The following is a 24,391-nucleotide window of genomic DNA, read 5'->3' on the forward strand; positions in this document are numbered from 1 at the left end:
AGTATCACAAATATGCAAAAGTAGAGAAAATTAGAAAGGGGGCAAATACTTTTTCATAGCACTGTATCTTTGACCAGGCCATGTAAGATTGCTTTTCATTCCAGAAAGTTGTTGTGTTTTCCCCCCTCAGCCCACGTTCACTCCCCTTCACAGATCTGACGGGAATGGATGGATGAAAGCAACATGGTGGAATCTCCACCACCTATCCAATCTGACCGGATGGATGAAAGCAACATGGTGGAATCTCCACCACCTATCCAATCTGACCGGATGGATGAAAGCAACATGGTGGAATCTCCACCACCTATCCAATCTGACCGGATGGATGAAAGCAACATGGTGGAATCTCCACCACCTATCCAATCTGACCGGATGGATGAAAGCAACATGGTGGAATCTCCACCACCTATCCAATCTGACCGGATGGATGAAAGCAACATGGTGGAATCTCCACCACCTATCCAATCTGACCGGATGGATGAAAGCAACATGGTGGAATCTCCACCACCTATCCAATCTGACCGGATGGATGAAAGCAACATGGTGGAATCTCCACCACCTATCCAATCTGACCGGATGGATGAAAGCAACATGGTGGAATCTCCACCACCTATCCAATCTGAAGGCTTGTTTTCTTTACACCCACTGTACAAGGGCCCATATTCACAAGGGCTAATCTAGGATCAGTTTTGCCTTTCAGATGTATACTGAAGTATCTATTTATTCCAGTTTATTCCAGTTATTAATCAATTCAGAATGAAAAAGGGGAATATTTGGTCATAAATATGCAAATATAAGGTCACGTGGACATCAGTTTCATGTCGTTTACACTGCTTGTCGTAGGACTGCATGACTCGTGTATCAAGCATCTCTAAGTAGGAGGGCTGATCTAGGATCCGTTTTGTCTTTTAGATCACAATGAATAAGATTACATGGATGGGATGGAGGTGATCAGTACTGCTACCCTGAGACGCTTGATACACACTGTACTACAAACTGTAACGTGTTCAAGTCGTTCATCGTTGAAATGTTTTCACTTTCAAAATCTCACGTATAGGCTACTATAATGTATAGATATTATTGGCCATGTAGTGTAGTTCTTCACACACAAAAATCACCTTGCTGTCTCAGATATCTAAATATATATTTATATGTGATTGCAAAGGGACATTCTGGTTCATTGGTCTATTATTATAAGACATGATGGTCCCTGACACCAGCATCTAATCGTAATGTGTATCTATATTAGTCATAGTTTTAATATTGTAAATGTTTCTGTCATATATTTTCCAACCTGGTAAAGGGGATGTAAAGAAATATGTCTAATGTTTGAAGGAGATTTCTATCACTGAGTTTCTATATCTAGATTCCAAAGCATTGTATCATCCATAACCTGACCCTACTTGGGCTAAGAGAGCGCATCTATAACCAGCACTGGTGGTTTGGAAACCTGTGGTTTTGAGATCAGTGGAGGCTGGTGGGAGAAGCTTTAGGAGGACAGGCTCATTTTAATGTCTGGAATGGAATCAATGGAACAGAGTCAAACATTCGGTTTGCATATGTGTGATGTGTTTGATACCGTTCCATTTATTCCATTATAGCCATTACAATGAGCCCATCCTCCTATAGCTCTTTCCACCAGCCTCCACTGTTTGAGATTATATAAATGTCAAAAAATATGTTTATGGATTACACAGACAGAAATCTAAACATAAAGAAAAACAGCAATATTATTGATGGTAACATACAAATAAAGATATGTAGTCTGTACAAACATAATCAACCTGTGCAATAAAATCTTTTTTTTATAGAAACAAAAAGCAGTTGTGTTTTTCTAATGAATGAATAGACAACTTCCCAATAGCCTCGTTTTACATGGATGCATTTCATAACTTGGCCACTGTGTGGCAGCAGTGAGCTGTATCTGACAGCGCTATAGATAGATAAACCCTGCTACAGTCCCGGTTTTAAGCCTTGTTTACATGTTGCGCTAACATGTGAGTTTCGTGATCTGATCAAATTGATCCAATTACTCTCTAATCAAGGTTTGCCGAGTCTACACGTTGTATTAAAATGGCTGTGTTTACACAGGTAGCCCAATTCTGATCTTTTTTTTTACTAATTGGTATTTTGACCAATCAAATCAGTTCTGTGTTAGGAAAGAAGCTCACTCCTACCAGCTGTCATCTGGTCATTTCCTGGAAACAGACACACACTAGGTACAGTGCATTCAGAAAGTATTCAGACCCCTTCACTTTTTCCACATTTTGTAACATTACAGCCTTATTCTAAAATTAATTAAACTTATTTTCCCCCTCATCAATCTACACACAATACCCCATAATGACAAGTCAAAAACCGTTTTTTTTTTTAAATGTTTGGTAATTTATTAAAAATAAAAAATATGATATTACATAAGTATTCAGACCATTTATTCAGTACTTTGTTGAAGCATCTTTGGCAGCGATTACAGCCTTGAGTCTTCTTGGGTATGATCCTCTGTAGCTCAGCTGGTAGAGCACGGCGCTTGTAACGCCAAGGTAGTGGGTTCGATCCCCGGGACCACCCATACACAAAAATGTATGCACGCACGACTGTAAGTCGCTTTGGATAAAAGCGTCTGCTAAATGGCATATTATATTATTATTATGATGCTACAAGCTTGGCACACCTGTTTTTTGGGGAATTTCTCCCATTCTTCTCTGCAGATCCTCTCAAGCTCTGTCAGGTTGGATGGGGACCGTCACTGCACAGCTATTTTAAGGTCTCTCCAGAGATGTTTGATCGGGTTCAAGTCCGGGCTCTGGCTGGGCCACTCAAGGACATTCATAGACTTGTCCCGAAGCTACTCCTGTGTTGTCTTGGCTGTGTGCTTAGGGTCGTTGTCCTGTTGGAAGGTGAACATTCGCCACAGTCTGAGGTCCTGAGCGCTCTGGAGCAGGTTTTCATCATGGATCTCTGTACTTTGCTCAGTTAATCTTTCCCTCGATCCTGACTAGTCTCCCAGTCCCTGCCGCTGAAAAACATCCCCACAGCATGATGCTGTCACCACCATGCTTCACCGTAGGGATGGTATTGGCCAGGTGATGAGCGGTTCCTGGTTTCCTCCAGACGTGACGCTTGGCATTCAGGCCAAAGAGTTCAACTTGGTTTCATCAGACCAGAGAATCTTGTTTCTCATGGTCTGAGAGTCCTTTAGGTGCCTTTTTGCAAACTCCAAGCGGGCTGTCATGTGCCTTTTACTGAGGAGTGGCTTCCGTCTGGCCACTCTACCATAAAGGCCTGATTGGTGGAGTGCTGCAGAGATGGTTGTCCTTCTGGAAGGTTCTCCCATCTCCACAGAGGAATTCTGGAGCTCTGTCAGAGTGACCATCGGGTTCTTGGACATCTCCCTGACCAAGGCCCTTGGCAGCCAGCTCTAGGAAGAGTCTTGATGGTTCCAAACTTCTTCCATTTAAGAATGATGGAGGCCACTGTGTTCTTGGGGACCTTCAATGCTGCCAACATTTTTTGGTACCCTTCCCCAGATCTGTGCCTCGACACAATCCTGTCTCTTAACTTTACGGACAATTCCTTCGACCTCATGGCTTGGTTTTTGCTCTGACATCTGTGGGACCTTATATAGACAGGTGTGTGCCTTTCCAAATCATGTCCAATCAATTTAATTTACCACAGGTGGACTCCAATCAAGTTGTAGAAACATCTCAAGGATAATCAATGGAATCAGGATGCACCTGAGCTCAATTTTGAGTCTCATAGCAAAGGGTCTGAATACTTATGTAAATAAGGTATTTCTGTATTATATTTTTAATACATTTGCAAAAAAATCTAAAAACCTGTTTTCGCTTTGTCATTATGGGGTATTGTGTGTAGATTTAAAAATAATTTAATCAATTTTAGAATAAGGCTGTAACGTAACAAAATGTGGAAAACGGAAGGGTCTGAATACTTTCTGAATGCACTGCATGTCAACCTTTTGGTTCAAATGTAATTTCTGATCATGTTGTTCAGTGTCATCGGGTTTCATTTTATACTGAATATGTATCAAATCAAATCACATTTTATTTGTCACATGCGCCGAATACAACGTGTAGACCTTACTGTGAAATGCTTACTTACAAGTCCTTAACCAACAATGCAGTTTTAAGAAAATAGAGTTAAGAAAATATTTACTAAATAAACTAAAGTAAAAATTTCAAAAAGTAACACAAAAAAATTACATGAATGAGGCTATATACAGGGGATACCGGTACCGAGTCAATGTGCGGGACAGGTTAGTTGAGGTAATTTGCACATGTAGGTAGGGGTAAAGTGACTATGCATAATAGGGGGAGGGGGTCAATGCAAATGCCATGTGGCCATATACTGAATGTCAGTGGTTTTGCTGTGAACATAATATAATAATATGCCATTTAGCAGACACTTTTATCCAAAGCGACTTACAGTGATGCATGCATACATTTTTGTGTATTGGTGGTCCCGGGGATCGAACCCACTACCTTGGCGTTACAAGCGCCGTGCTCTACCAGCTGAGCTACAGAGGACCACATGATGGTGTGGCATACAGCATGTATCATCTTTACCTTGTCCAGGTGTGTACAGCATGTATCATCTTTACCTTGTCCAGGTGTGTACAGTACATCACAGGTGAGTCATGGAACCAAGAGACTACATGGAGAGATCAGACGCCCAGGTGACCACTCTGCAGAGACACAGCCAATCAGCAGCCAGCTCTGAGGAGAGGGAGGAGCTACTGGTATTGGACTCCCCTTGAAGCTACTTAACATTGTTATAATGTCCACTTAACACTGTCATATGCATGACATAACATAATACACAGTTACAAGAGGGATGTGTTGAACAATGCATAAAAAATATTACAGTTAAGGTTGTCTGTCTAATTAGAAACACCTCAAGGAGAACAGTGTACAACATGTCAAATATATTGCTGTTGGTCCATGCCACCATTACTAAGGCAACCCCAATCATTTCCCCAGTGTATCCTTGCGTCGGTGTTGGATATTATGTCTGAGGAACAGTCTCTTCGGGTTCAGACAGCCCACTTCTCTCACATCTCCTCCTTCACTCTCTACACACAGGTCCGGGATCAGACAGCCCACTTCTCTCACATCTCCTCCTTCACTCTCTACACACAGGTCCGGGATCAGACAGCCCACTTCTCTCACATCTCCTCCTTCACTCTCTACCCACAGGTCCTAGAGCAGTACAGACTGTACACACCCCAAGGTGGGGAACACATGTCACACAGGAACGCACACACACAGTTCTATGTCATTTTATGGAGTTCTATATCAAGTTCTTGAGTTCTATGTCACATTTGAGTTCCATGCCGCGTGTTCTTTCTGTGCAGTATGAGTGGGCCAAGGGGCACCTCAACCTGTTGACCAGTCTTTGTGAGGAGAATATTCCACTGGAACTGTGAGGTCTACCTCTGTCAGTCTGGGACAATACAATTATAGTCTTTCACTCAAACGTGTAAGCATTTAGTCAAGGAAGTTCAGCATTACAGCGCGATTGAAATTTAAAGGCAATGTTCCCGCGTTAGCGAAGATTGCATTCACGGTAAACAGTACGTGTCGGCTCAATGGGAAATTAACTTTACATTTCTATTGCGCAATCTGATACAGATTGAATAGAGGCAAGTTGTTTCAATATTGTGTAGTTTCATTAAAATATATATATTTTTAAACAGTTGTGTATTACCTGTAGCTACACAGCTCTCACAATCTCCACGGCTACCATTGAACATTAAAGATGCAGTTCGTGATCTAAAGCACTGACTAATTCGTAACATATTGTATAAACTGGAATTCGTAACATATCATACAAATTGCAAAGAATACGTATATATACACTACCGGTCAAAAGTTTTAGAACACCTACTCATTCAAGGGTTTTTCTTTATCTCTACATTGTAGAATAATAGTGAAGACATCAAAACTATGAAATAACACATATGGAATCATGTAGTAACCAAAAAAGTGTTAAACACATCAAAATATATTTTATATTTGAGATTCTTCAAATAGCCCCCCTTTGCCTTGATGACAGATGACTCTTGGCATTCTCTCAACCAGCTTGACCTGGAATGCTTTTCCAACAGTCTTGAAGGAGTTCCCACATATGCTTAGCACTTGTTGGCTGCTTTTCCTTCACTCTGCGGTCCGACTCATCCCAAACCATCTCAATTTGGTTGAGGTCGGGGGATTGTGGAGGCCAGGTCATCTGATGCAGCACTCCATCACTCTCCTTCTTGGTAAAATAGCCCTTACACAGCCTGGACGTGTGTTGGGTCATTGTCCTGTTGAAAAACAAATGATACACTAAGCCCAAACCAGATGGGATGGCGTATCGCTGCAGAATGCTGTGGTAGCCATGCTGGTTAAGTGGGCCTTGAATTCTAAATAAATCACAGACTGTCAGCAGCAAAGCACCCCCACACCATAACACCTCCTCCTCCATGCTTTACGGTGGGAAATACACATGCGGAGATCATCCGTTTACCCACACCGCGTCTCAAAAGACACGGCGGTTGGAACCAAAAATTTCTAATTTGGACTCCAGACAAAAGGACACATTTCCACTGGTCAAATGTCCATACCCCCCTACCTTGTCACAACACAACTGATTGCCTCAAACGCATTAAGAAGGAAAGAAATTCCACAAATTAACTTTTAAGAAGGCACACCTGTTAATTGAAATGCATTCCAGGTGACTACCTCATGAAGCTGGTTGAGAGAATGCCAATATAATATAATATAATATGCCATTTAGCAGACGCTTTTATCCAAAGCGACTTACAGTCATGCGTGCATAATTTTTTTTGTGTATGGGTGGTCCCAGGGATCGAACCCACTACCTTGGCGTTACAAGCGCCGTGCTCTACCAGCTGAGCTACAGAGGACCACAAGAGTGTGCAAAGCTGTCATCAAAGCAAAGGGTGGCTTTTTGAATCATCTGAAATATAACATACAGTGGGGTGAAAAATTATTTAGTCAGCCACCAATTGTGCAAGTTCTCCAACTTAAAAAGATGAGAGAGGCCTGTAATTTTCATCATAGGTACACGTCAACTATGACAGACAAAATGAGGAAAAAAAATCCAGAAAGTCACATTGTAGGATTTTTAATGAATTTATTTGCAAATTATGGTGGAAAATAAGTATTTGGTCAATAACAAAAGTTTCTCAATACTTTGTTATATACCCTTTGTTGGCAATGACACAGGTCAAACGTTTTCTGTAAGTCTTCACAAGGTTTTCACACACTGTTGCTGGTATTTTGGCCCATTCCTCCATGCAGATCTCCTCTAGAGCAGTGATGTTTTGGGGCTGTCGCTGGGCAACACGGACTTTCAACTCCCTCCAAAGATTTTATATGGGGTTGAGATCTGGAGACTGGCTAGGCCACTCCAGGACTTTGAAATGCTTCTTACGAAGCCACTCCTTCGTTGCCCGGGCTGTGTGTTTGGGATCATTGTCATGCTGAAAGACCCAGCCACGTTTCATCTTCAAAGCCCTTGCTGATGGAAGGAGGTTTTCACTCAAAATCTCACGATACATGGCCCCATTCATTCTTTCCTTTACACGGATCAGTCGTCCTGGTCCCTTTGCAGAAAAACAGCCCCAAAGCATGATGTTTCCACCCCCATGCTTCACAGTAGGTATGGTGTTCTTTAGATGCAACTCAGCATTCTTTGTCCTCCAAACACGACGAGTTGAGTTTTTACCAAAAAGTTCTATTTTGGTTTCATCTGACCATATGACATTCTCCCAATCCTCTTCTGGATCATCCAAATGCACTCTAGCAAACTTCAGACGGGCCTGGACATGTACTGGCTTAAGCAGGAGGACACGTCTGGAACTGCAGGATTTGAGTCCCTGGCGGCGTAGTGTGTTACTGACGGTAGGCTTTGTTACTTTGGTCCCAGCTCTGCAGGTCATTCACTAGGTCCCCCCATGTGGTTCTGGGATTTTTGCTCACTGTTCTTGTGATCATTTTGACCCCACGGGGTGAGATCTTGCGTGGAGCCCCAGATCGAGGGAGATTATCAGTGGTCATGTATGTCTTCCATTTCCTAATAATTGCTCCCACAGTTGATTTCTTCAAACCAAGCTGCTTACCTATTGCAGATTCAGTCTTCCCAGCCTGGTGCAGGTCTACAATTTTGTTTCTGGTGTCCTTTGACAGCTCTTTGGTCTTGGCCATAGTGGAGTTTGGAGTGTGACTGTTTGAGGTTGTGGACAGGTGTCTTTTATACTGATAACAAGTTCAAACAGGTGCCATTAATACAGGTAACGAGTGGAGGACAGAGGAGCCTCTTAAAGAAGAAGTTACAGGTCTGTGAGAGCCAGAAATCTTGCTTGTTTGTAGGTGACCAAATACTTATTTCCACCATTATTTACAAATAAATTCATTAAAAATCCTACAATGTGATTTTCTGGAAAAAAAATTCTCAATTTGTCTATCATAGTTGACGTGTACCTATAATGAAAATGACAGGCCTCTCTCATCTTTTTAAGTGGGAGAACTTGTACAATTGGTGGCTGACTAAATATATTTTTCCCCCACTGTATATTTTGTTTTGTTTAACACTTTTTTGGTTACTACATGATTCCATGTATGTTATTTCATAGTTTTGATGTCTTCACTATTATTCTACAATGTAGAAAATAGTTAAAAATTAAGAAAAACCCTTGAATGAGTAGGTGTTCTAAAACTTTTGACCGGTAGTGTATGTATATATATATATTATTTTCATACTGGCCCCCCGTGGGAATCAAACCCACAACCCTGGCGTTGCAAACGCCATGCTCTACCAACTGAGCTACATCCCTGCCGGCCATTCCCTCCCCTACCCTGGACGACGCTGAGCCAATTGTGCGCCGCCCCATGGGTCTCCCGGTCGCGGCCGGCTACGACAGAGCCTGGATTCGAACCAGGATCTCTAGTGGCACAGCTAGCACTGCGATGCAGTGCCTAAGACCACTGCGCCACTCGGGAGGTGGCACAATTTTCAGGGACCCGTTTTGCCTCGTGACGTGAGCACTACTTTCAAAACTTCTGGCTGAAATTACACAAAAGCTCTGGAGCATCACTTTAAGTGATGTTCTCTCCCTGTCTCTGTAATAAACAGTATTAAGAGCCATTGATGAAGTGGGTAGAAATCTGAAGAGAGAAGACCTTTCCTGACTTGCCTATACAAACGAGTTACATCATCAACCAGGGACAGACGGAGAACATAACACTGGTAAGCACAAAACATCCATTTAATCTGAGGTATCTATTACAATCATGTACAAGTCTTCTGAAAACAAAGCTGTGTGTTGGGATGAACACTCACTCACAGACAGCTGATAGAAAACACTGTGTAGGAACCAGGTCAGACAAGACAGGCTGTAGCTGTCAACCCCTGGGACACTAACAACATGGCTGGGGTCAATTCCAATCCAATTCTGTTAGTTTTAGAAGGTGAATTGAGAAATTCCATTCTAGAATCAAAAAGTGCCATTCATTTTCAATGGGGATGTTTGTTCCAGTTCTTAAAATTGGAATGATGGTTCTGGTTCTGAATTGCCTGAATGGAATCGACTCCTACCACTGACTGTGACATAATACTGTAGTGGACACAGAAAGCTGGTACGCTTCGATTCAGCTTCGTCAATGGAAGGGATATTTAATACTGTACGGAATTAAACGGAAATCAAAAGTCAAAACAAAGAAACACTGCTTGTTCATGGTAAAGAAGAGAAGGGGTGTCGTTGGAACCGTGGTGATAGGCCGTCTGCTAGGATTAAAATGTTTATTTTAAAACGGATCAAATTGCTCCTCTTTATTAATACAATTACACTTGTTCGAATAGTAGAGAAAACTATAGTGTAATAAAGGTAACGCAACAATGCTGTTTTGCATCTACAACCTTAATAAAAACAAGGCTTGTTTCTTGAAATAAGCATAACCTTCCATTGTCCTCCAATTAGCAATCAACACAAACCTGCAGAATTTTTATGGACCGTAATGTCTGTAGTTGATCATATGATACGAAATGTATAACAGGGGAGCAATAAAGTAATATTTACCCAAATCTATTCTTTTCTATAACCAGTCAGACATGGACCGGCACACCGTCTTAGAGACAGTAGAAGAATGGCCATGTAGCACCTCTGACATACAGAACAATAAAATCACTAGCTGTTTTTGATCTGGTGTCTCAGATACATTTAGATGTCTATGTTGAAGTACCATGTTGGGAAGAGGTGTGTGGAGGGGAGAGTACCATGTTGGGAAGAGGTGTGTGGAGGGGAGAGTACCATGTTGGGAAGAGGTGTGTGGAGGGGAGAGTACCATGTTGGGAAGAGGTGTGTGGAGGGGAGAGTACCATGTTGGGAAGAGGTGTGTGGAGGGGAGAGTACCATGTTGGGAAGAGGTGTGTGGAGGGGAGAGTACCATGTTGGGAAGAGGTGTGTGGAGGGGAGAGTACCATGTTGGGAAGAGGTGTGTGGAGGGGAGAGTACCATGTTGGGAAGAGGTGTGTGGAGGGGAGATAGAAAATGATATTTACTACATCTTGTAGCAGCATTTGTTTAGTGTATCAAATAGTCTCTGTTGATGAGGTCAGGTGACAGAGAATGGTTTTGATTGAACAGAGTTCTGTAGTTGTCCTGGCGATCCCCAGATTAGATTTACTGTGCATGACTGTGTCCTCAAAGCAGAGGGAGCAGAGTAAGAGACAGGTAGGCAGATGCAGGGGGGCAGAGGCCAGAGTAGTGTAGACCAGAACTCTGGGTGGGAAGAGAGAGAGCGAGAGAGAAGGAAATGGTATACAGCGTAGTTATAGTTAGCTAAGCGTTACCTGGGCCAGGTCAGGTTAGTTGAGAATCAGAACTCTGTGTGTAGAGGATGGCTGTAGTCAGTCTGTGTAGAGGATGGCTGTAGTCAGTCTGTGCGTAGAGGATGGCTGTAGTCAGCCTGTGTGTAGAGGATGGCTGTAGTCAGCCTGTGTAGAGGATGGCTGTAGTCAGTCTGTGTGTAGAGAATGGATGTAGTCAGCCTGTGCAGATGATGGCTGTAGTCAGCCTGTGTAGAGGATGGCTGTAGTCAGCCTGTGTGTAGAGGATGGCTGTAGTCAGTATGTGTAGAGGATGGCTGTAGTCAGTCTGTGTAGAGGATGGCTGTAGTCAGTCTGTGTAGAGGGTGGCTGTAGTCAGTCTGTATAGAGGATGAATGTAGTCAGTCTATGTGTAGAGGATGGCTGTAGTCAGTCTGTGTAGAGGATGGCTGTAGTCAGTCTATGTGTAGAGGATGGCTGTAGTCAGTCTGTGTAGAGGATGGCTGTAGTCAGTCTATGTGTAGAGGATGGCTGTAGTCAGTCTGTGTAGAGGATGGCTGTAGTCAGCCTGTGTGTAGAGGATGGCTGTAGTCAGTCTGTGTGTAGAGGATGGCTGTAGTCAGATTGAATCAGAACTCTGTGTGTAGAGGATGGCTGTAGTCCCTGTTCCCTAGTGGGCTTTCACTGGGTTTCATATAAACCCCCTCCATGGCCCTCCACAGGCTGTGCTGGCTGGGGCCTGTCATGGCGTGCACTTCCCTCTGCCCATGGATGGGCCGGCCATACTGCTCCCCCGTAATCGATAGCAATGCATCGGTGGAGGCGTGCTGGAAGCGGACGGCCTCCTCGCGCTCCCACACCGCCCCTCCGCACTGCACCGTCCACTCATCCAGGTGGTCTCCCTCTCCCTCCTCACCAAACGCACTCACCTCCTGAGAGGGAGGGGGAAAGGGAGAGAGAGGGTCAGAGAGAGAGAGAGAGAGAGAGAGAGAGAGAAAGGGTCAGAGAGAAAGGGGGTCAGAGAGAGAGAGGGGGTCAGAGAGAGAGAGAGAGGGTCAGAGAGAGAGAGGGTCAGAGAGAGAGTCAGAGAGAGAGAGAGAGGGGGTCAGAGAGAGAGGGTCAGAGAGAGAGAGTGGGTCAGAGAGAGAGAGAGAGAGAGAGTCAGAGAAACCATGACCATGAACAATCATACAATGAGATATCTTTTTGGTATTGTAGTTAGTGATTGAGGGGGACAGAGAGCAGGGGCTCGATCCAGCATCCCTGAAGTTACAGGTCAAGGATAACACACCACACAACCTCCTGTGCCATAAAGGTCCAGACCTCTTGGGACACATGGTGATACACTTATCTCCACACAGTGAGCCAGGCTAAAGTGTTTCAAAACAGAATAAACTAATATTGACATAGGCTTTTTTCCCCAAATGCCAGCCTATTCCCTTCCAACTCAACTCTGGACCTTGAAGACAGTTCCACTGCATTTCTTCATTGTTTCCTCTAAACAGGGACTGATTTAGACCTGGGACACCAGGTGTGTGCAATTCATTATCAGGTAGAACAGAAAACCAGCAGGCTCCGGACCTCGTAGGGTAAGAGTTGAGTAGCCTTATACAGTGCACTACTTTTGACCAGAGCCCTTTTTAACCATAGCCATATGGGCCCTGGTCAAAAGTAGAGCACTAAATAGGGAATAGGGTGTAATTTGGGTCGCAAACATGATGTTTCCCTTGACCTGGTTGGAGGAAAGCGGGGAGACAAAGTAATGGCTGTGCAGGTTGCGTCCGGTGTTGACATGTGTGAGGCGGATGGTCTGACCACAGTTAATGGGAGTCCCCCGGTGACACAGGCCCCCACTGGTGCCCCGTACACTCCAGTAGCTGTTACTGTCCTCCACCGTGGTCACCCCTGTCACTGACTGCTGCCCGCTGCCTGGCAGGACACACAAACACACCGTCATGCTAATTTCCATTTCTCTGTATCCAAGAGCTACAGACACATAAAGAGAACAGTCCAGTCAAACACTGATAATATGGTCCTCTGTAGCTCAGCTGGTAGAGCACGGCGCTTATAACGCCAAGGTAGTGGGTTCGATCCCCGGGACCACCCATACACAAAAAAAAAATGTATGCACGCATGACTGTAAGTCGCTTTGGATAAAAGCGTCTGCTAAATGGCATATTATAAGATACAGGCTGGCTAGCTAACAAGAACACATTGACTCACCTGAGCCATAGCGCACGTCGTGAGAGTGCAGTCTGACATTGTGCTTTACATTTAACAGCTTCACGACCGAGCCGCAAGTCACAAAGCTCAGTTCCGTCCCGAGCGATAGCCCAAATAAACATGTTAATAAGAAAGAGCTCAATAAAAACTGTGAATGACCAGTACAGTTATCCATTACCGCTCGCAGCTGCCACTCAACACCGCGATTTACATTAGTTTATGCTACGTCATCAAAATGGTACAGTGGGGAAGGAGATATGACAGCTCCCCCTGCTGGCGCAGATTCGTCATTGCAGATTAAATACTTTACTAAGAAGTGATCGGACTTTTGCGGGTTTGTTATAACTTAGAAATATTTATGAGTCTATTTCGTTTGTTTACGTTGAAATCAATACTTGTTAGTTCGTTATTTTCCTTTTATCGCTGCGGAACGTGGTCGAAGGACTTGACGTTCCACTATTGTCCACCAGAGGAAGTGGATGAGCTCCACGAGCAAAAAAACGTTCACACAGCGTCGGAAGTTTCCTTACCACCGGAATTCAACACGCCGCTATTCATCAGCCATTTTTATTATTAGAAGCTGCACGAAAATATAGCATAGCAACATATCCTTCGACATTTCAAGGATTTAGGTCAAGTATCGTCGCAGGGAGAAGTAAGTTATTTTTTTACAAAGGAGTTTGGTGTCCAGTGAAATAATCCCCCGCCAAAAACATGGGAACAATAGCCTTGACTGTTGTCCCCCTAGCTAATTTGTTAACGTGCTGTTAGCTAACTAGCTACAGGGGCCTTGTTGTTGTCGCCCAGTAACTTACCTTGATTTAGCAACAAAACAAATTGCTAACTGAAGTCAAGGATACACAATTCAGAGTTCATTATCAACGTGTCTTGGTAATATAACAACTGAAAATCGCCACATGGCTATCGAAAGCCCCTCACGTTTAACTTAGCTAGCTAATGCAGGTTTTGTGCTTGCTAGCCAGTTAGCATGGGTAGATAGCTAGCTAGCCACTTTGATGCGAAGTTCAAAACTAAGAAAAAACATAGTTGGCTAGTTATGTAAGCATTCTATAAAACCGTAGAGAATGTTGGCCAGAAACCCAAGTATACCAGAGCAACATTGGTTTCCTAACGATAACTAACCGTAACTATCTTAAGTGTGTTGTTTGTCTTTTCTGTTCACCGCTGTTTTCTTGTCTTTTGTGTGCGTGAGACGTCAATCATCTGGTTGAAAATTGTTTCAGAATCGCGCAACTCGTTATGTTACGCAATCCATCCACGATACTCTCTTCTGAACGTTGTTGCGCGGGATCCAATGCCATGCTAGTGACCTATTTGCGTCTCCATCAACCCTGCATTCTCTAGCTTTCCTGGTTTTGTGCATCTTTTAAACTGACAGCAAGACTGTTAAAGCAACTCTGAGACTAATATTCTCGGAATATATGATTCAAATGTTCTCTCTCTTAGTGCGACCCTTATGTTAAACTGTAGCGTGTGTGTCCAGGCCTTGCAGACATGTCTGACTTCATCGATAGCGAGGCTGAGGAGTCAGAGGAGGAGTTTGAAGAGAAAGACCTGAAGCCCAAGAAGACGCAGGCGTTTATGGATGATGGTGAGCTTGAGCACATGATTACAATTTACTGATTTCTTATGGAATCATCAGAAGGTGTGAGTGTGACGCATGAATGTCTCTCCGCCCTTGCATGTCTTCATCAGTGTTATGAGCAAATGTGTTTGCATGTGTGTTTAACTCTTCCTCCTCCCCCAACAGAGGAAGAGGAGGAAGAGTTAAACACAGAGGACCAGGATGAGCACGGGAACCTGATGGGGCTCATCGACGATGATGTGGATGAAGATGAGGAAGATGAAGAAAAGAAGAGCGGAGGAGCGGGCAGCGGCAGTGACTCAGAGGATGAAGTCAGACACAGGCGCAAGAAACGCAGTGAGTTAGGGCTTCAGGGCTGTTTGAGAGTTTTCATTCCAAAAAACTCATAGTCTTGCCTAGTAGATAAATGAAAGCAATTTTATGGAAGCTAATTTCTGCTCTGTGGCACCTCTTTCTCTCTCCCTCCTCCCAGACTATGATGACTACCTGGATGATGATGATCTGGACCTCATTGAGGAGAACTTGGGGGTCAAAGTCAAGAGGAGGGTAAGCAGTCACTTCCTGTTAGGGTTAGCAGTCACTTCCTTTCTGGGTTAGGGTATGCAATCACTTCAATTATTATCAGATAATTATTATCTAAAAGGCTAAATTGATCCTATATCAGCATTAGTAATGGCACACATTCAAGTATCATATGAACGCATAACCGAAATGGTCCCCAGTTTAAACCTCTCTCCCCCTCCTCTCCATCCTCTGTGAGGACATGGACCCCAGTTTAAACCTCTCTCCCCCTCCTCTCCATCCTCTGTGAGGACATGGACCCCAGTTTAAACCTCTCTCTCCATCCTCTGTGGTCCTGACAGAAGAAGAAGTATGACCGCGTGAAGACGATGGACGATGATGAAGATGACGAGAAAGATCAGATCGCAGACGAGATCTTCCACAGAGGAGACGACGAGGACGGAGAGGGGGAGCTGGAGGAGGGAGAGACCGTCGACCCGCCTCTACGTCGCCATGGTGAACGCCTCGACGAAGAAGAGGAAGAGGAGGGAGAGGAGGAGTCGGGTACTTTTGATTATGATAATGTTACACATTTTAATATCTGAACATATTACAGGACATGGCATTATGCATCATTTTGGCTGAACACTTCCTGGCTCTGAAAATCACTGTTTTTATCTCCCACAGATATTGACGACTTTATCGTGGACGACGATGGCCAGCCTATCACCAAGAAGAGAGGCAAGAAGTTCTCAGGATACACGGACGCGTGAGTGTTCATTCTCCTCAGGGTTAGGGATGGTGTTCACTCACCTCCTCAGGGTTAGGGATGGTGTTCACTCACCTCCTCAGGGTTAGGGATGGTGTTCACTCACCTCCTCAGGGTTAGGGATGGTGTTCACTCACCTCCTCAGGGTTAGGGATGGTGTTCACTCACCTCCTCAGGGTTAGGGATGGTGTTCACTCACCTCCTCAGGGTTAGGGATGGTGTTCACTCACCTCCTCAGGGTTAGGGATGGTGTTCACTCACCTCCTCAGGGTTAGGGATGGTGTTCACTCACCTCCTCAGGGTTAGGGATGGTGTTCACTCACCTCCTCAGGGTTAGGGTTAGTGTTCACTCACCTCCTCAGGGTTAGGGATGGTGTTCACTCACCTCCTCAGGGTTAGGGATGGTGTTCACTCACCTCCTCAGGGTTAGGGATGGTGTTCACTCACCTCCTCAGGGTTAGGGATGGTGTTCACTCACCTCCTCAGGGTTAGGGATGGTGTTCACTCACCTCCTCAGGGTTAGGGATGGTGTTCACTCACCTCCTCAGGGTTAGGGATGGTGTTCACTCACCTCCTCAGGGTTAGGGATGGTGTTCACTCACCTCCTCAGGGTTAGGGATGGTGTTCACTCACCTCCTCAGGGTTAGGGATGGTGTTCACTCACCTCCTCAGGGTTAGGGATGGTGTTCACTCACCTCCTCAGGGTTAGGGTTGGTGTTCACTCACCTCAGGGTTAGGGATGGTGTTCACTCACCTCCTCAGGGTTAGGGATGGTGTTCACTCACCTCCTCAGGGTTAGGGATGGTGTTCACTCACCTCCTCAGGGTTAGGGATGGTGTTCACTCACCTCCTCAGGGTGAGGGATAGTGTTCACTCACCTCCTCATGGTTAGTGTAGACAGAACTGTATACTATCCCATTCGTCCTAGTGGTTTCCTTCCAACATAGAAAATACTGAACAACTATTGAGAGCAGTATATTTTGAATGCTCACCTGTTCCCTCTGTTCTCCGCCCATCTACAGAGCCCTCCAGGAAGCTCAGGAGATCTTCGGCGGTGACTTTGACTTTGCGGAGTTCGACGCTGACGGTGCGTATGAACAGGGTGAGGAAGAGGAGGAGGACCAGGATGAAGAGGGCTGGGACCGGCCCAAGAAGCCGACGAAGAGGAGGGTGGGGAGGAAGAGTATCTTCGAGCTCTACGAGCCCAGCGAGCTGGAGAGTAGTCACATGACTGACCAGGACAACGAGATCCGCTCCACAGACATGCCAGAGAGGTTCCAGGTAGGGTTGTGTGTTTCTGTTTCACCCTCCTGTGTCCTTGAATATAGTTGTGATATCTTAATGAAGCCGTGTATGTGTTTCCTATTCCCTCTGATCTGTCCAATAGCTGCGTTCCATCCCAGTGAAGCCTGCTGAGGATGATGAGTTGGAGGAAGAGGCAGAGTGGATCTACAGAAACGCCTTCTCAACCCCCACCATCTCCATGCAGGTAGGAACCTCTGACCACACTACACACTGGCTACAAACACACGCTACACACTGACTACATACACACTGTCTACAAACACACACTACACACTGACTACATACACACTGACTACAAACACACACTACACACTGACTACATACACACACTACACACTGACTACATACACACTGACTACAAACACACACTACACACTGACTACATACACACTGACTACAAACACACACTACACACTGACTACATACACACTGACTACAAACACACACTACACACAGACTACATACACACTGACTACAAACACACACTACACACTGACTACAAACACACACTACACACTGACTACATACACACTGACTACAAACACACACTACACACTGACTACATACACACTGACTACAAACACACACTACACACTGACTACATACACACTGTCTACAAACACACACTACACACTGACCACACTACACACTGACTACAAACACACGCTACACACTGACTACATACACACTGACTACAAACACACACTACACACTAACTACATACACACTGACTACAAACACACACTATACACTGACTACAAACACACACAACACACACTACACACTGACTACATACACACTGACTACAAACACACTGACTACAAACACACTGACTACAAACACAGTACCTCAGCCCCTCCCACCATGTCTATACAGGTAATAACCACTGACCTACTGTAGAGTGATTCCATATGAAACCAGGACAAAGAAAGAACATGATTTTGGGGGTTTTCATGAAATCTTATCAATAGAATGGTCCTTTGGAGGAGGGAAAATAGTTTTAACTTACAGACAACGCACAGACAACCAACAGCCCAATTCCTCACTCCATATCCCACTTCATATTCTTCATTCAGTACCTCGCCCTCAGTATTACATTTACATTTACATTTTAGTCATTTAGCAGACGCTCTTATCCAGAGCGACTTACAGGTGAACAGCACAGACCTTACTCTCATTGTTTAAAAATGATCAACTGTTTTCTGTGTGTTCAGGAGAGTACAGATTACCTGGACAGAGGAACCACCACTAACTTCAGCAGGAAGGGTCCCAGCACCATCGCCAAGATTAAGGAGGCCCTCAACTTCATGAGGAATCAGCATTTTGAGGTACACTGCCTTGATACTAAACGTGTGTGTGTAGTGGCTAAGGTTCTATCAGTGTGTGTGTGTAGTGGCTAAGGTTCTAACAGTGTGTGTGTAGTGGCTAAGGTTCTATCAGTGTGTGTGTGTAGTGGCTAAGGTTCTATCAGTGTGTGTGTGTGTAGTGGCTAAGGTTCTAACAGTGTGTGTGTGTAGTGGCTAAGGTTCTATCAGTGTGTGTGTGTAGTGGCTAAGGTTCTAACTGTGTGTGTGTGTAGTGGCTAAGGTTCTAACAGTGTGTGTGTAGTGGCTATGGTTCTAACTGTGTGTGTGTAGTGGCTAAGGTTCTAACAGTGTGTGTGTTTGTCTCTGTTCTTACCTCCTCTACGTTCTCTGTTCCCTCCAGGTTCCGTTCATCGCATTCTACAGGAAGGAGTACGTGGAACCGGAGCTCAACATCAACGACCTGTGGAAGGTCTGGCAGTGGGACGAGAAGGTAAAGGGATGACCTCATCACAACCTTTGACATCTGACCTTGAGGCTCACACACCTCTGTGTTTACCAGCAGATAGTCACCGTGGCTTAGGTTGTTACAACTGTAATCCAAAAGCCTCGTTCCATTTGTTGTTTGTCCTCATATTGACCCACTTCCTGTCCCTCGACCACCCTGACCTCAGTGGTGCCAGCTGAAGAGCAGGAAGCAGAACCTGACACGTCTGTTCCGGAGGATGCAGGGGTACCAGTATGAGCAGATCTCTGCCGACCCTGACAAACCCCTCGCTGACGGCATCAGACCCCTGGACACGGCTGATATGGAGAGGTACGGTTCCACACAGGGTCCAAAATGGCACCCTATCCTATATAGTGCACTACTTTTGACCAGTATAAGTATCCATGTAGAGGTACGTACATCTAGACACAGGGCCATAGGAGAACAGTGATATTAAGGGGGTCAGTGGGACCCGTGATTGACAAGCTCGATCCTGTACATTGTGTAAACTTGAAGCAACAGCTCTAAAAGGACAGAGAAGGGATATTGTTGATATAGAAGTTCAGGAATCAATGCAATTTTTGATGAGATGGTGGTCTTTCCCACGACGTGAGCTCTAGGGTTGTAATGCACTAGGGGCCAGTTTCCCGGACACAGATGAAGCAGAGATTTTCTTTATATTTTTTTCAGGACTAGGCTTAGTCTGTGTCTAGGAAGTTGACTCAGATTTCCCATAACATGATGGTACATCAAAGTTCAGAAGCCTCATATCCCCATGTCTTCACAGAAGACAAGACCCATTTAGTAAAGTCCAGCTAGTCTGTTTCCCTCCCCGATCCAATCCTCTCCTCTCCTCCTCTCCCTTCTCCTCCACCCCTGCAGACTGAAGGACGTCCAGTCTATAGATGAGCTGAGTGATGTGTACAGCCACTTCCTGCTGTACTACGGCCGAGACATCCCCAAGATGCAGAACGCAGCCAAGGCCGCCAGCAAGAAGAAGAAGAAGATGAAGAAGAAGATTGAGGTTAACGAGGAAGGTAGGACGCCATGTTGACAACTGTTGAGAATTATAACTGATGACTATTATGGTAAATATCTATATTGTTACCCAGAAATGATTTGATAACTAGATCAAAATGGCTGCCAAGAGGATTCCGATGTTTCCTTATTTCTTTGACGTTACACCCTGAGACAGATGGCTAAAATATCAAAGAAAGGTGTCATTTTTGTATGACGTAAAATAACAACACCTTTTGAACAACCATCTTTTGTATTTTTTGTGTGATTTTTCCACCCTCCACACATCATGTCTCTTCCCATTCCTTTCAGGTGAGGAGGAAGAGGTGGAGGAAGAGGAGGAGGAGGAAGAGAAGGGGCCGGACCTGAAGCTGGCATCTCGTAGAGACATGTACAGCATCTGTCAGAGCGCCGGGCTCGGTGAGTCACCTCTGACCTCTCGTCTATTTATCCATCCTTAATGGGACCTACGCTTGACTTCATTGGGCTTGTGATGGATGAAAGGGGCTTGACGTGAAATGGGAAGAAAATACACCCTGCTCTGCCTCAAGACATTACTTCTGGCAATCTGTCTCATCCTTTTCATATTCAGCGGAGGCTGACATGTTCAAATATGAATGTTAATGTCTAGACGCTTCGCTTCAGGTTCTCACAAAATGTCTTACTGATCTTGTACCACAATGCCATTGCTCACTCTCGCTCTCTCTCTCTCTCTCTCTCTGTCTCTCTCTCTCTGTCTCTCTTGCTCTCTCTCTGTCTCTCTTTCTTTATTTCTCTTGCTCTTTCTTTATTTCTCTGTCTCTCAGATGGCCTGGCTAAGAAGTTTGGTCTGACTCCAGAGCAGTTTGGAGAGAATCTGAGAGACAGCTACCAGCGTCATGAGACAGAGCAGTTCCCTGCCGAGCCTATAGAGCTGGCCAAAGACTACGTCTGCAGGTAAACACACACACACACAGCAGGGTAAGACCCATTACTCTGTAGAGCTGGCCAAAGACTACGTCTGCAGCTAACAACACACACATACACACTAACCCCTCTACCTCTCCCTCTGTCTGTGTGTGTAGTCAGTTTAACAGCCCTGAGGCGGTGTTGGAGGGGACCCGTTACATGGTTGCGATGCAAATTGCCAGAGAGCCTCTGGTGAGACACGTCCTCAGACAGACATTCCAGGAGAGAGCCAAGATCAACATCAAGCCCACCAAGAAGGGAAAGAAGGTACAGGAACCAAGACAAGGCACTAACAGTATTCATGTTATTTATGGTAGTGTCGTGGTAATTATTCTAATCAAAGGAGAGACTTTTTTAGATTTCTTCAAAACCATCAAACTTTATTAATAATTACTGCAGTAATGGAGCGTTAACGGTCACCCAATGGTGCAGAGTTAAGGACCAAATAAGCAGGGTTAGGTTACAACTCTATATAGTCTTGAGTCCTCGTGACAAAGAACAGATACACTACCGTTCAAAGGTTTGGGGTCACTTAGAAATGTCCTTGTTTTCCATGAAAACATACATGAAATGAGTTCGAATAGAAAATATAGCAAAATGCATAGGGAATGTAGTCATTATCAAGGTTAGAAATAATGATTTTTAATTGAAATAATAATTGTGTCCTTCAAACTTTGCAGCAATTACAGCCTTGCAGACCTTTTGGCATTCTAGTTGTCAATTTGTTGAGGTAATCTGAAGAGATTTCACCCCCTGCTTCCTGAAGCACCTCCCACAAATTGGATTGGCTTGATGTGCACTTCTTACGTACCATACGGTCAAGCTGCTCCCACAACAGCTCAATAGGGTTGAGATCCAGTGACTGTGCTGGCCACTCCATTATAGACAGAATACCAGCTGACTGCTTCTTCCCTAAATAGTTATTGCATAGTTTGGAGCTGTGCTTTGGGTCATTGTCCTGTTGTAGGAGGAAATTGGCTCCAATCAAGCGCTGTCCACAGGGTATGGCATGGTGTTGCAAAATGGAGTGATAGCCTTCCTTCTTCAAGATCCCTTTTACCCTGTACAAATCTCCCACTTTACCACCACCAAAGCACCCCCAGACCATCACATTGCCTCCACCATGCTTGACAGATGGCATCAAGCACTCCTCCAGCATCTTTTCATTTGGTCTGTGTCTCACAAATGTTCTTCTTTGTGATCCGAACGCCTCAAACTTCGATTCGTCTGTCCATAAGACTTTTTTCCAATCTTCCTCTGTCCAGTGTCTGTGTTCTTTTGCCCATCTTAATCTTTTCTTTTTATTGGCCAGTCTTAGATATGGCTTTTTCTTTGCAACTCTGCCTAGAAGTTCAGCATCCCGGAGTCGCCTCTTCACTGTTGACGTTGAGACTGGTGTTTTGCAGGTACTATTTAATGAAGCTGCCAGTTGAGGACCTGTGAGGCGCCTGTTTCTCAAACTAGACACTCTGTATTTGTCCTCTTGCTCAGTTGTGCACTGGGGCCTCCCACTCCTCTTTCTATTCTGGTTAGAGCCCGTTTGCGCTGTTCTGTGAAGGGAGTAGTACACAGCGTTGTACGAGATCTTCAGTTTCTTGGCCATTTCTCGCATGGAATAGCCTTCATTTCTCAGAACAAGAATAGACTGACGAGTTTCAGAAGAAAGATCATTGTTTCTGGCCATTTTGAGCCTGTAATCTAACCCACAATTGCTGATGCTCCAGATACTCAACTAGTCTCAAGAAGGCCAGTTTTATTGCTTCTTTAATGAGCACAACAGTTTTCAGCTGTTCTAACATAATTGCAAAAGGGTTTTTTAATGATCAATTAGCCTTTTTAAAATGATAAACTTGGATTAGCAATCACAACGTGCCATTGGAACACAGGACTGATGGTTGCTGATAATGGGCCTCTGTACGCCTATGTAGATATTCCATTTAAAAATCAGCAGTTTCCAGCTACAATAGCCATTTACAACATTAACAATGTCTACACTGTATTTCTGATCCATTTGATGTTATTTTAATGACAAAAAAAATGCTTTTCCTTCGAAAACAAGGACATTTCTAAGTGACCCCAAACTTTTGAATGGTAGGATATGTGAAATTATACAAAGGTACATTGTGCTCTCATGCAACAGACAGCAAGATTTACATGGCGCCAAATATCTGTCTATAGGTCATTTACTACTTGTTTATACAGAAATACTAATGCAACAAGTCCAGTGTTCGTTAATAACCTGGAGGCAGACCAGCATTTCACACACACACACTACTAATGGATTGGAATGTTGTCTTATCACCAACCCAGCCTCAGAGGCTCCTCTCGGAAGAACAGACATTGTGAAAGTACTAATAAAGGAATACATTATAATATAAAAGTAATGTGATTAACATAATGTAATTCTACCACAGTAGGTATCTAGAGCAGATGCTTTCCTCTGCATCACAATTGCTTTACTATTGTTTAACTGAGAAGGAACTAACCTGTGATACAGTGCTGATCTAACATGTATAACAAATGATCAGTGAGACCTGTCTTTAGACGACAGCCAACATAACAAACACTTACCAAAAAAAATGCAGACAATACAACAGCACATTGGTATTATACCATTTTAAAGTTCATGTAAGGGTTTCGAATACCATGTCGTATTAATTTGACTCCTGCAACAAATGGTTTAAGACTGTCCTCTTTGCTGTGCTCATGCCATGTTGACCTGACTCCGGTTTGTTATAGGACATGGATGAGGCCCACTTTGGCTACTCCTTCAAGTACCTGAAGAACAAGCCAGTGAAGGAGCTGAACGGAGATCAGTTCTTAAAGATGTGCCAGGCTGAGGAGGAGGGGCTTCTCACCATAGACATCTGCATCGACCTCTTAGGGGTCAAAGGGTAAGGCGGGGTGGCATCGACCTCATAGGGGTCAAAGGGTAAGAGGATGGGCCAAACCATAGAGAATGATGGAGGCCTCTAGGGGCCAAAAGGCCGTATTACCATGGGCAGCACCATTGAGGGCTTCCACCATTTTAATGTAGTCAACTGAGTGGGACTTCCGACTTCATTGGCTGATGCCTCCTAGTGACCCTGTTGGAGTCATGTACAACCCTTTCATCAGGAAGGATCAGCCAATCGTATAGAAGAAAATGGACTACTTCAAAACAGCCTCAATGGTGCTTCCCATGCTGTCACAGCTGCTATAATGGCAGAGATGAAAAAGATGAGATCTCTATGGGCTAAACTCATGAGTTACAGATTCAGTCTCTGAATGGTCAAACTCACAACCCCCCCCCTCTCTGTCTCTCTCTGCCACCCCTCCCCTCTGTCTCTCTGCCACCCCTCCCCTCTGTCTCTCTCTGCCACCCCTCCCCTCTCTCTCTCTGC

The 24,391-nt window shown here is 44.5% G+C and overlaps 2 protein-coding genes across 2 annotated transcripts in view; one reads left to right on the top strand and one right to left on the bottom strand.

Moving 5' to 3' along the window:
* Positions 1-9,271: 9,271 nt before the first annotated feature.
* On the bottom strand, positions 9,272-13,295 carry sdf2 (stromal cell-derived factor 2). The gene is made up of 3 exons (XM_084140212.1): positions 13,072-13,295; positions 12,581-12,777; positions 9,272-11,780 (listed from the first exon to the last, which is right to left on the bottom strand). Exons 1-3 carry the CDS (start codon positions 13,244-13,246, stop codon positions 11,478-11,480), a joined length of 675 nt encoding a protein of 224 aa, XP_083996338.1. The 5' UTR covers positions 13,247-13,295; the 3' UTR covers positions 9,272-11,477.
* A 334-nt stretch (positions 13,296-13,629) lies between these two features.
* The window catches only part of supt6h (SPT6 homolog, histone chaperone and transcription elongation factor), a 27,267-nt gene continuing 16,505 nt past the window's right edge, over positions 13,630-24,391 (top strand). The window contains exons 1-17 of the mRNA XM_084140599.1: positions 13,630-13,726; positions 14,576-14,683; positions 14,843-15,013; positions 15,150-15,223; positions 15,541-15,742; positions 15,866-15,947; positions 16,970-17,228; positions 17,335-17,436; positions 18,467-18,580; positions 18,960-19,049; positions 19,231-19,373; positions 19,926-20,080; positions 20,373-20,480; positions 20,867-20,996; positions 21,125-21,275; positions 23,748-23,902; positions 24,090-24,141. Coding sequence (XP_083996725.1) covers positions 14,587-14,683; positions 14,843-15,013; positions 15,150-15,223; positions 15,541-15,742; positions 15,866-15,947; positions 16,970-17,228; positions 17,335-17,436; positions 18,467-18,580; positions 18,960-19,049; positions 19,231-19,373; positions 19,926-20,080; positions 20,373-20,480; positions 20,867-20,996; positions 21,125-21,275; positions 23,748-23,902; positions 24,090-24,141 — 2,085 coding nt within the window. The 5' untranslated portion in view covers positions 13,630-13,726; positions 14,576-14,586. The remainder of the gene's footprint in view (positions 13,727-14,575; positions 14,684-14,842; positions 15,014-15,149; positions 15,224-15,540; positions 15,743-15,865; positions 15,948-16,969; positions 17,229-17,334; positions 17,437-18,466; positions 18,581-18,959; positions 19,050-19,230; positions 19,374-19,925; positions 20,081-20,372; positions 20,481-20,866; positions 20,997-21,124; positions 21,276-23,747; positions 23,903-24,089; positions 24,142-24,391) is intronic.

This window comes from Coregonus lavaretus (assembly GCF_964263955.1).
Source record: "Coregonus lavaretus genome assembly, chromosome: 24".
Classification (NCBI taxonomy): Eukaryota; Metazoa; Chordata; class Actinopteri; order Salmoniformes; family Salmonidae; genus Coregonus; species Coregonus lavaretus.

Bases quoted from the DNA above. Each gene is read 5' to 3' on its own strand.
- sdf2 (XM_084140212.1), bottom strand. From the start codon at position 13,246: ATGGATAACTGTACTGGTCATTCACAGTTTTTATTGAGCTCTTTCTTA. The intron at 12,778-13,071 runs GTGAGTCAATGT...GTGTCCTGCCAG, and splicing joins CGACGTGCGCTATGGCTCAG to GCAGCGGGCAGCAGTCAGTG. The intron at 11,781-12,580 runs GTCAAGGGAAAC...CCTCCCTCTCAG, and splicing joins CCCCGCTTTCCTCCAACCAG to GAGGTGAGTGCGTTTGGTGA.